The sequence below is a fragment of the Coptis chinensis genome, chromosome 3 (assembly GCF_015680905.1).
Source record: "Coptis chinensis isolate HL-2020 chromosome 3, ASM1568090v1, whole genome shotgun sequence".
Classification (NCBI taxonomy): Eukaryota; Viridiplantae; Streptophyta; class Magnoliopsida; order Ranunculales; family Ranunculaceae; genus Coptis; species Coptis chinensis.
In genome coordinates this window covers 60,361,510-60,374,594 of record NC_141458.1, presented here as the reverse complement: position 1 = coordinate 60,374,594, position 13,085 = coordinate 60,361,510, and the positions used below count along the sequence as shown (strand labels likewise).

Genomic DNA, 13,085 nt, shown 5'->3' with positions numbered 1-13,085 from the left:
CGAGACTTTGAGTGTACAATTGTACGCTCCACAGGATATTATTTGCCACCACAAGAACACCAAATTTTTAGAGCATAAGCATATTTTGGAACACTGACTAATTGTGTGCTTGGTAGATATAGTGGTACCCATACTTATCTTAAAACTTCCCTGTTGAGTACTTAAGTGATTGAGACAACAAATATGTTGTGGAATAACAATCTTTTTCTTGGCCAGTTAGACAACACAACAAAAGTAGACGAAAACAAAACTGATTCTTTTCCCACTGAAACAACAAAAGAACATTTTTTTCCTTCTTTTTGTTTTCCCTTAATCTGCCGTTCTATCCTAACATTATCGGGTTCCAGAAAATTATTTACACATTCAAACACAGTGGAGGAAGTATAAGTCTACAACTACTATAGCAGACAGTTGTTTGTGCTGGGCATGGGCATCAAAACTAGTATTAAGGAAAACATGTTGGGAGTAGCCTGATTAGTCTCTTCAACCAGATCCTGGGTCGAGCACAGGGAGCCTGCAGTGTAAACTGATAGACTTATCTGTCTGTCGAGTCCCTGGAATGAAGAACTGGAATATCACAGTTAGAGAAGAAGCCAGAGGGGTTATACCTGTGAAAATTGAGAGAGAAAGGGGAAATAAGGACCATATAACATTATCAAAAGTGTAAGACATGTCTAATTTCATTGAACATTAAATACAAAAGCTCTAAGAGTGCAGTTGCATGAGAAAATCTTGCTGATACTTACCATAGAAAGCACAATCTGGCTTTGCTAAGTGACACTGCAGACTCTTGCCGAAGTGCTTCATGCTCACTTGCTGTTCAAATTCACATCAAAACATGGTTATTAGTATAGTCAAAGCACATTTAAAATGCCATCAGTTCTATTAGAATAAATATTATGGACAGAAGTGAGAACACTAAAAGCATGGGAGATGGTCTGGCCAAATTAGTTTATCTGAATTATATTTAGCTATGAAGTTGCACAACTACTGCAGCGGCTCCCCATTCACATCTCACATTAATCCTACTAATACCCCATACTATCCATCTGGAACTATTGGTTCAAACACTTCGCTGATAGAGAGACATCTTGTTACTAAGAGTCTTACTGTTTCTGGTGGAAAACTTGAGTTTTCAAAAGAGGAGAATACAAACCTAAAGATACTAACAAATGAATTGAGTAATGTCCTTCAAAAATTGATCCTCTTTTACAGCATATTGATTGATGATGACTATTTTTGTTACTTACAGTTCCATAATCCATTACAAGCCAAATCTGAAATCAAAACTTAAATTTTCAGAATCTACAGACCCTCCATGATAGGAAAATATCCATGCGTAGATGCAGCTGTTAGGTTCTTCCTTAAGAACTAAAAACAACAAGTGAACTGTGAAAGAAATGGGTGGATATTGAGACAATAAGAGAACACGATAGAAAATATAACAAGTGAAGAGAAGAAAATAAATTAGAGAAACAGGGAGAAAGGGAGAGTGACAAAACAGAAATGATTATCAGTCAACACCCTTCCTTATATTACTACAACTCCTTTAATGAAGTTCGTTAAGAAACAGTTGATTCACAACTGTTACAATAGAACCCACTGTTAAGTAACAAGTTGACCAACCAGAGCTGTAACTTAACTAACCAACTAAGCATATAGTCCTTCAGTTCCTAACATACTCCTCTGCAAAAAGGTCCTTGTCCACAAGCACAAAAATCTGGAATCTGGCCAGAAAAGGTACTCTAGTCCTCCCAAGTACCATCAGTTGGATGAGTGTGCGTCTGTGCAACCATGAACCAAAATTTGTATAACCAACCTTCTTTTTCAACTGAGACACATGAAAAACAGTTTACTTGGGCATTCGGGGGCAACTCCAGTTTCTATGCGCCTAACTTAGCAATGATAGGATATGGATCATAAAACTTTGGAGTCAACTTCATATTCCTCCTAAATGTGACTGACAACTGCCAACTGACAACTGCCAACTGACAACTGCCGAAAAGGCTGAAGTCTAAGGTATACCAAGTCTCCCACAACGAAGGATCATTCAGACCTCCTATTAGAAAGATAGTACATGTGACCTAAAGCTTGCATCAAATTACCTTTGACTATGAAAGCTATAGCTCATTCTTGTAGAAACTGATCCACTTCAAACGCCTTAGTTGAAAGTTGCAGAGGAAAAGAGAGTATGGAAGGCTTCAAATGGGCACATTTTAAGAGCTGTGTGAAACGTCGTGTTGTACCACCACTCTGCCATAGACAACCTGATGTATCTTGTTGGCGGAAGCTTCAACAATGGATGAACATAATTGAGTTTAATAAAATAAACACCTAAAAATAGGGTTAAAACCTTCAAACATGAAGAACAATTCACAAAGAATTAATAATCAATAATAATCCCCTAACAATGAAGGCCTAGATGCCTTTATATAATAAACTCAACTTCTAAATCTAATTGGTTTCCAAATAGGAAACCATCCTAAATCCTATTCCTAATTCAATTAGGAAACCAAATAAAATAGAAACTAATAATTATTTATTAATTTAGAAACTTCCATGCTCATGCATTAATCTCCCCTGCTTGAAAGAATTTGTCCTCAAATTTGATGTCTAGAAATTCCGCAAATGCGTAAAAACTCCACATAGCCATAATATACGTCATCCCTAGGTTGCAGAAAATTTGACCTCAAATTTTACCCAAATAACTGCTCACAAGAAAAACAATGCACCAAAACAATGCCAGCACTCGACTGCGAAAATGATTTTGTGGTTGTAACTCATGTCATATGCACTTCAATGTTTTGTTGCGTACACCAAAATCCTTCTCAAAGTTGGAAAGGAAGGGATCAACATACTCACTCGATACGTGCTTCAACTGTCCAAATATAAGTTCCCATGTACTTGTTTCAAGAAATTTATTCACACCATTGATATAAGGATCCATGTAATCGCCAAAATTACTATACAAGTGGTTGTCAACATCATTAAACTCTGTAAAACTAGTATACTTCAAAATATTCAACGTCTTGGGATGCTTGACCAGACAATTGCTTGAAATTGCATGATGACAATCAAGTACGAAAACAAGAGATGCCATTTCCTTAGAGTGACTAGTGAATTTAAAACTAATAATTTCAGCATCAATATTCCCAAGTGTACCCGTCCAATAACCAGAAAGAGTAAACTGAAGGTTAGATGAAACACTGTCTTGCATCCCACCAGTGAGAACACATGAGTTCGGACCCATGGAATTCAATAAGATGGTAAGTCTTTGACCAGGCCCAAACAATTTGGTCACTGAATGTACTTGGGCATGTTGCTCTTGAGCCCATGGTTGGGAGGCAAGTTGAGCATGAAGGTTACGAACATGTGGAAGTCTTTTTGGAACTTGCTGGCTAGGAAGCACGGATACCAATACGCGACACGGATACGCGGACACGACATTTTTCAAAAATATAGGGCACGGATACGTCATGGACACGTTTGAATAATATATATATAAATATTATATAATTGAGCATTTTTCACCAAATTCAAATTAAAATGACAATTCTACTTCATAAAATGACCAATTCAAACACATTAAGCAGCAACTTACATGCATAACTTTGATTCACTTCATCTTTCTTCTCTTGCATCTTTTTTAATTTGGATTTTATTTCACTTGTTTTTTTTTTGTTGAAGTTCCAAAAAAATTTCTTATGTGTGAGATTACTGTCCCCCGCGTGTCGGAAATTAAAAAATTAATTATAAAATCGGATACTCCAAATCGCGTATCGGGGCGTATCCATGTCAGACACGGATACTTCACCCTTAGGGACGTATCGGTGCTTCATAGCTTGCTGGAAGATGTTGACAGGGAGACCACCATGACCTTGATGGTGATAACTATGCTGAATTGGAAGCCTGCTAAAGTCATGATTGTCTGGCTCACCATCAAGCTGGAAATCGTAGATAACCAATTCAAAATCACAGCCAGGGTGGCCAAAATTGAGAGCAAGATGCTGCTGCCGCTGTGGGTTGGCCTCATGGGGTTGATGAACAGGAGGAACACTGTGACCTTGCTGATTGCAAAAGGCAATGGCTTGTTTTTGCAGAAATTGTGGTGAATGTTCATGCACCCAAGTGTAACTGAAATTGAAGAGGTGGGGGTGGTGGAGTGGGTTTAGTATCCTTCTTTTGGTACTCCACACCTCTTTTTTCTGAAGTGGTTTTGACGTGAATTGGTGTGGGTGGATCAATGGCTGAGGTTTCTGGCTCTCTAACAGCAGTAACACAGTCAGAAATTGTCAATCTTTTAGCATGGGTGTTCGCCAATTCGAAAACAATAGTACTCATATCTGGTATGCTGTAAAAATCGGATCTTGGAAGAGAAGAACAAGAAACAGCAAATGATGAAGAAGTTGGTGAGGCATCCTCACCAACAAAAATTATGTTCGTTTCCCGCTTTTCTTTTCCAGGTTTATTAAGTTCGCTTGCAATCCGAGATTGATGTTCGTTTCCAAAAGAAGTAAGACATTGGGATAGTAGGGTACTGGTTACCTGAATTGGAGGAACACGTCCTGGACGGATTGGGTCTGCAGGACATCTCTGGTGCTGCTGCTCATGGACATCTTCATATGCTGCTGGATGATGGTAAGGAACTCCTACTGGTTTGGTAGGACAGCCTATATGGTGTTCTCTATGAACAGTTGCAGGACGGTGGAGAGTACATACTTGTTGTGGCGCGTACTTGTATCGATCACGATGGTGGGTGTGGATTTCTCCACAAGATAATCTCCAAGAACAGGGACGTGGCGGAGTTTTTGGGGACGGTGAAAACCATCAACCCATAGGTCGGAATTGGTGTAGGAATAGGTTTTTGATTCGTGGGAGCGTAGATCGTAACGCCGCGAACGATCTTTCTCTTTACCATTGTCCTTGACAACAACCAGTTTTCGATGCTTGAGCCAAAACACCTTATTCATCTCAATCATGATTTTTTCAAGCAATTCTTCTAGTCGATCAACTCTAGTGTGCAATGACGGTGGACGACCTCTTCTTCAAATCTCCATGAAAAAAAATTTGCCAAGATTTTAATGGCTCTAATACCAATTTGATGTATCTTGTTGGCAGAAGCTTCAACAATGGATGAACATCAATTGAGTTTAATAAAATAAACACCTAAATCTAGGGTTTAAACCTTCAAACATGAAGAACAATTCACAAAGAATTAATAATCAATAATAACCCCTTAACAATGAAGGCTTAGATGCCTTTATATAATAAACTCAACTTCTAAATCTAATTGGATTCCAAATAAGAAACCATCCTAAATCTTATTCCTAATTCAAATTAGGAAACCAAATAAAATAGAAACTAATAATTATTAATTACTTTAGAAACTTCCATGCTCATGCATCACAACCACTTAGACCATCTCTTTGCCTTTGACCTGGTAGTAAACTGCAAGAAATTTTCCACATTGATTAAGTCTCTGTCTTTCTGTCCGTCTGTTTGAGAATGGCAAGAAGAAGAATGCATCATCGTAGTTTCCAACATATCGAAAAGAGTGGTCCAGAACTGAGTTTAAGAAAATTGCATGTCTATCACTAACAATTGTAAGAGGCAGCCCGTGGTATTTGTAAATCTGATAAAAAAACACTCGAGCGGTATCCTTAGTAGTGTAAGGATGAGTCAAAGCAATGAGAAGCCCATACTTTGTAAGTTTGTTGACCACCAAGAGGATAGAGACTTTTCCTTCCAATTTTGGTAGTCCTATGAAATTCATGGCTATATTGTGTCGTTTTTTTTTAGGATAGGCAAATGCTGCAACAATCAAGGATAAAGCAGACTCCCACTTTTGCTTCTCTGGCACACATTACAACTCACAACCCATTGTTTCACATCTTCCTTTAAATTTGGCCAGAAATATTGTTCCAACCTCTTTGCACTTGCAGTAGCTCTTACACAGAGTGCCCACCAACACCAATTCAATGTAATTCCTCCCATAATTTAAGCCCCAACAAACAGCTGCATCCCACATACAACTTACCATCACACCTTAATATTTGTAGCCTTAGTGACTGATAGCACTAAGTAACAATTCGGCAATCAAGTTTTGTGTTGTACTGTCTCCTTCCATACTCTCAATGAGTTCTTATACCCAAACTGGTTGGACACAAGTTAAAGCTTCCAGCTGGCACATGAACCTTGTTCCTCATAAGCTCTGAACAACCCATCAGCTACTACACTATCTACTCACTTATTGTATGAGATCATAATCATATCCTAACAATTTTGATAACCATTTCTGCTGAAGAATTGTAGACATCCGTTGCCGTGGGAGAATACTTAAAGCTCTGCAGATCTATTCTAGTTAAAAAAAATAGCAGCCATATCCATCTGTTAACAGATATAGCCCACAATTCCTTTTCTTAATTAGAAAGCCCAAGCTTCTTCGGTTGTAAATCCTTACTCAAAAATGTTATAGGTTGTCTTGCTTGCACCAAAAATGCTCCAATGGCACTTACACGGATCTGTCTCAAAGTCCGGAAGAACTAGAATTGGACTCAGAATCGTGGCCCGCTTCAGCTCTAAAGTAAATCGGTGAAACTTTAGCCCAGTTAAATCCATATTTCTCAAGTCAATCAGTCAAAGGCTTTGTGATAGTCACATAATTCTTCACAAATCATCTATAATACATTGTAAGGCCACGGAAACCTCTAAGTGCTTTTATAGTCTACGGAATAGGCCAGTCCTTCAAACCATCTACAGTAATTTGATCAGCCGAAACTCATTCCTCAGAGATAATATGTTGCAGATACTCTAACTTTCACTGAGCAAAAATACATTTTGATTCCTTCGCATATGACTGATGATTTCTTGGTAACAAAAGTATAGCTTTCAAATGTTTAAGATCATTGAAACTCCTAGTATACACCAGGATATTCTTTAAAAAAAAACACTAAATCAAACTCTCGTATGGAATCTTCATTCATAAAACTTTGAGACGTAGCTGGTGCATTGGTAAGCCCCAAAGGCATCACTTTGAATTCATAACGCCTAAATACTAAAGGCTGTTTTATGAATATCAAGCTTGAAAACCCTTATCTAAACAGCCCTCAAATCGAACTTTGAAAACACAACTGCTCCATGAAGTTCATCTAACAATTGTTCAATGACTAGTATAGGAAACTTATTCTTCACTATAATTTATACACATTCTCCATGAATTATTGTTTTTCTTAACCAAACAAAACAGGAAAGTCGGTAAAATCGGTAAAGTCGGAGGAAGCAAGTGCCGACTAGCAAAGTCGGTAAAATCTTTGGGTGATGATACCAGAGGTCTGGGGATCGAACCCCACCAGCATGAAAGAGTTACTGATCTCATTTAAAACAGGATTGCCAATCAAAACAAAAAAATAAAAAATAAAAAACAGGAAAAACAAAAGGACTTTGGGAGGGCCATTATGCTTGTAGTAAGCATTTCCTTCACCTGTTTTTCAATCTCGGACTTTTGAGTTTGTGGTTACCGATTGTCTTATTTTAATTAGACCACTACCATCTTTAAGGTGAATGTGTGATGGTCATGGAATCTTTGTGGTCACAACCCTTTTGGTTTTACAAAAACATCAGAATAGACATGAAGTAACACATAAATTGCAAGAGTGTATACTTGTATCATTTTGTTTAGTTGTTTCGGTGCTTGAAATGTAACACAGAAGTCACCGGGTGGATTATTCTACATAAAGTTACGCAGAGCTCTCCCGCTTATGATATTCAACTTCGTTTTTCCATCGTGTCCTTATAACACATTTTACCTCCCTCCCAGAATTGCAGATGAAACTTTTTAAAATCCTTTTTTTTTTGTCGGTAAAAATTTACTTACCACTAATAAATAAAAAGAGGCCGAGATAGCCCACAATACAATAGAAAAGCATTACAACCAAGAGGCTAAATTCCAATCACATCATATCCAGACCTAGCAATTGGCCCCATCTAAATGTAAATTGCTCAAAACAACAATTTCTCAACTCCTTATACACCTTAGTCCATTGATATACGAGGGCTTTGTCCATTTTAACAAGGTTGATGTCCTTAAGCCATTGAGCTCCCAAAACTACATCACACCCTCCCAACAGCAGAAACCTCATCTCTACACAAACTGCACCCATTGAATATCCATTTAAACTTGAAAGTTAAGACAAAATGGCATTGTTCGCTATTTTACTTGCTACTATAGCCAGAAGCTGCGATGTTGAAACCGTTTGACAAAAAAATTCTCATGTTGCAGAGGGATCAATAAAATTGTGCGTACTTCCCGTGTCTACCAGAATAGTTATGGACTGCTTCTTAGCAACTCCTTCCAATTTTAAAGTCTGATGTGAAATGTTTCATGGGCATTTAAGGATATAGCCATCTCAGTCCCTTCATCTACATTTTCAAGCTCTTTGGGATTGCAACTTTCCACCATTTCCTTGTTATCTTGTTCTTTTTTGCAGCTATCACCCATTATTATCATATACATCAGCTCGTTTTTACAATTTTTGCCAAAAGTATAAACCTCATCACACTTACAACAGAACCCTTTTAGCCTTCTAGCCTGCATCTCTTTTTGGGTAAGATTCTTGATGGGTTGAATGTGGGAAGCACTAGAAGTCTAGAACCTTGGGAAAGGAACTTAGACTAGTTTCTGAAATTTGAGTTGGTAGTAGAAGGTATTTTGTGAGATACAGTATCAAGTAGTGTGGAATTACAGAAATTTCTTGAAAATTTACTAAAGGTTGTATTGTGATGAACTTTGGAAAGAATTATAATGGTTAGAAGAGGTAAATTGTTTAGGCAAAACTTTGGTGTTCTTAGCAATTGACTGCTCGCTTCTTGCAAACAAGCCAAACTAATGGCATGGCTAACTAGTTGAGTGTCTTAGGACCCAACATTTGGACTATATGCTTTATCACTTCTTTCAACTTCCTAATGAAACTATACACAAATTATTCTTCTGTCAACTCTATTTTTCTCATCAAAGCAAAGGTTATAACAAGGAACAGAAGATGTTTGAGTAAGTTTATTGAACTTGCCAATAATATTTTCATGGCCATTCTCCGAGAATCTAACACTTAGAGGTTTAGTAAATCCAGACCATTGGACCCATTCGATAAAATAAAAGAATGACTGAAACCAAATATCAGCTCTAGGATATAAGACTCACCACCACCTTACAAGCTCTAGGATGTGGCATCACGCTAATTAGGACTGCCTAAAACCACTACGTATAATGGTGCAAAGTTATGAATCAAAAACTTTTAAACCACCCTCACAACCTCTAGGATGTGGATTAAGGGAGAACTGTATATACACAGAGGAAGACGCCATCTCATTCACTGGGTATGCAATCTCTGAGACCTAGTGCTGCCACTTTCTTTCAGATTAACTTAATAAATCAAAAGTCACTACCTAAATACAACAACGATGTAAACTATATTGTTTTTGGCTCCAAGCAGAGCCTACTTGGAGTCCAAAACCATCAGCCTTTGACTATTTTGGTTATATTTTCTTTTTCTATTTTGTTTGTTTGTGAGAAAGTTTAGATTAAAAGTGTAACATATTTTCAATTCTATGACATTCATATTCACAGGCAGCGTAATTACAGAAACTATAAACAACAGTTTCAGCCAAATACTAGCTCTCGAGTGCTAGAAATACTAAGGTCCTTCGTTGTTCACTGTAGATTAAGGCAACCATTACTATACCATTCAACGACGTAAAAATTTCTGCTTTTGTGGAGGAACTATTGTATTTCACAATATACTTGTTCAGTTTAATGGTATCAAAATGGCCAGTTTATGTACCATTAATTGCAAGTTGAACCTTTAGGGACTTAGAATTTGCCTTCGTGAAGAGGAGTATGTTTTGCAAAAGCAGAAAATCACAACATATGCATTGCACATGGGAGAAATTAATGTACATACCACAGACAGAGCTTCTCCCCTCTCAATTGCAGATTTTGTGCGAGATTGTGCACTCATATTTTCATTGCCAGCCGGAACTTGTACTGAAAATACAACACGCAAGAGTTATGAGCATGTTCAGATTCATTTCTCAGAAAAAAACCAAATTGTAATGTACAAATAACTCTGTTTCAGTAAGTCTCCTTGACGAGTGTAGTACATACCTTGGACACCAACGACTGGCAATTTGCGGAACTCAGCACCAAGAGTGACAAGAGTATTCGTGAGTTGTAGATGCAAATCCCCATACTGAGTTACAGTAATGTTAAGTAGATCACCGACATGCTTGAGACGATCCACAAAGCTTTGCAGCTGAAGTAGATCAGGTCCCTGAACCAGAGTTTGGGGTAGATCCTGGGCCATGTCTAAAGCAGATTGGAGTTCCATAACATCTGCTCTAGACAATGGCTTCGAAATAGGAACATCTTGGATTACAGCAGACTTATATCCCTACATGGAAAGTCAAATAAATGAGTTAGACATATATTGACAGTGTATTTCCGGTACAAATATTGGTTTATGCGAGAAATGCTAGCACGCACAGCACCATACATTCATCAGAAGAAATAAACAAAACCCCCAAAACAGATGCATTTATTTAGCACACGATAATATGTTCCCCAATATTTTTTTTCATTCATCTTTAGGTAGTCAAATTAATTTTCCCAACAACTCAACCATGGTAAATAAAAATAAATAAATAAATGAAACTAATACCACTTTATCCCGATTTAAGTCATTTAATGGATAATAAAATGGAACTCGGGTGGATTGAAACCAAGAAAATTCAGTCAAGAAAAACTCATTTCACCATTTTTAATATAACAACTGTATCATATTTTCGACGATATCTGTTCCCCGGACTTTTGATAATGTTGCATTCGCAGTGGTTATACTAAATAAGTAAATAATCAATACAGCATAGATTTTTCTCTTATGAAATTCTATGCAACATCCATGTGGCACTGACATGTTGGGCCAGTGTATCAAAGGGCGTTATCAGGTGGCAGCATGAGCAACGTAAAATGGCCAAAAATGTCTCCTACCACCCACACATTGTCAAAGTAGTTATAACATTTCAATGCCAATGTAATTTAAACAAACACTTACCTTGCTTTCAAAAGTGAGGAAAGGCGTAGGTTGTTGAGAATTAGGAGTAAGCTTCTTGGCAAGCTTAACCTGAAGTCTATTATAACCAGTAGTGACATCACCTTGACCCTGACCAGAAATGCTGACGCTGCTACGTAAAGCACGATGGAGTAGACCAAGATCAATAGCAAAAGCAATTCGATCATCATTTTGACTGGAAATACGGTAATCTTGGAATAAAGATTCTTTGCGAAACTGTGCAATGGATTGTACACCATCTCCGTTTAATAGATTGTGTAGAAAAAATGCATGGTCTTTTGTTAAGTACAGGTGGCATATTCTTCCCATTTTGTCCAGTGCCGGCACGAATCCTTTTATTCAGTTATGTTCTAACGTTAGTAATAATACGTTAAAAAATATTACACTAGTATTGAACGGTTTTAGAGTGAGCTTACTTTTTTCAAGTAGAGTGATTCCATCGTCGGTAAGGAATGCTTTGAACTTCATCTTTTTTTTTTTTTTTTTTTAATGTTTCCAATCTCGAAATCATATTTTAGGGTGTTTGTTAAATTTTAACTCACGGAATCGAAAGAAAATAAAATCGGTTGTCCACTGTAGAATGGAATGGAATGGAAAGTAAATAATTTTAAATAGTATGTGTTTGGTAAACTGAGGAAAGAAAAGTAAAAACTGGAAAAATAAATAATCATGTTTGTTTGCAAAAGATATGAAAATGAATAATTGTATTGTTGGGTCATGGGTGTGTTAATCCGCGAAATGAGCTTAACATTTTGGAGAGAAGGGAGTGGTTATCTTGACAAAACCAACTTGGTTGGTTTAAATGCAATCCTCATCTCTTCCCCTTCGCTTTTTCTCTTCGCCTCTCTCACTCTCCCTTTTCCTCTCCCTCTCCAGACACTCTAAATCTCTACTCCTCCTTCTCCATCTCCACTCCTCCATCTTCCTCTCCCACTCCGCTCACCCCCACTGCTTAGCAGTATACTAGTAGTAAATTCCTAGCTATCTATTTCCTTTCCTTTCCTTTCCTTTTCTTTCCTTTTCACAAAAATTTCAGGGGTTAGCTAAGGGCACAAAACCTTTTCCATTTCCATGATTTTGTTTTATATAGAAAAGCTCATTTCCTTTCCATGGGTAAACAAACGCCTTAAAAACTATGGAAAAGGTGGACCACTCTTATTTTCCTTTCCTTTCCTTTCCATAGTGTTTCCATCATAACAAACACACTTTAGACTTTTTCCACGGTGTAATTAATTCCTTAAGAGCAGGTGCCCCGAAACCGAGGTCAGTCTTTTTAATGTGGAACAGTTCATCATAGAAACAGGTTTTTATCCGGTTTGAACAACCAGTCCGGACGACTAATCGGTTTGAACTTTGAACCGACAGATTCAAAAGGAAAAGGCCATTAAAAATGGGTCCTACTATTGACAACCCCCAAATTGTGTGGGGCAGAACCCAGCCCAATTTGAGGTCTGTACCTATGTTAAGCACTACCCAAAGTCCCGTACACCCCCACCCAATTCACCAAGAATCAAGAAACCGGTACTAACCAATTTCAGCCTTCATGTCTTTCTTCTCTCTTCGTGTATTTCTTCTCTTTTCGCTCACTCTCTAACTGCATTCACCAAATTATCACTGAATTTTGTATTGATATTTGTACAAAATTTCAAACATTTGTAGAAATTTTGAGTAAAATTTGAAATTAAGATAGCCATTGAGAACAATTTATATGAGACTTTGGTACGAAATTTGTTAACCCTAAACCCTAAACTAGTTGTTGATTCACAATTGCACAAAATAAAATTGAAAATAACAAGTTTAGACTTAAAACTAAATATTATTTGAAATTTACAAATGTTTGATTATAATCATTCTTATTCATCTTGTTTATGTAAATCCTAACTTTGAGTTTTAAATGTTGGGGAAGGGCTATAAGAGGTTGCCAACATGTTAATTTGATGTACTTGGGGGGGTTGCCAACAA

General features: G+C 37.3%; 1 protein-coding gene across 2 annotated transcripts; it reads right to left on the bottom strand.

Moving 5' to 3' along the window:
* Positions 1-235: 235 nt before the first annotated feature.
* LOC147510258 (Hus1-like protein) lies at positions 236-11,700 on the bottom strand. Of its 2 annotated transcripts, XR_015218779.1 has the most exons (7): positions 11,540-11,700; positions 11,106-11,455; positions 10,160-10,445; positions 9,957-10,039; positions 2,106-2,290; positions 747-816; positions 236-608 (listed from the first exon to the last, which is right to left on the bottom strand). XR_015218779.1 is itself a non-coding variant. In XM_086602271.1 (6 exons), exons 1-6 carry the CDS (start codon positions 11,589-11,591, stop codon positions 484-486), a joined length of 966 nt encoding a protein of 321 aa, XP_086458397.1. In that variant the 5' UTR covers positions 11,592-11,700; the 3' UTR covers positions 236-483. The 2 variants fall into 2 exon arrangements, 1 of the variants encoding a protein (XP_086458397.1); XM_086602271.1 differs by lacking the exon at positions 2,106-2,290.
* Positions 11,701-13,085: the final 1,385 nt, after the last annotated feature.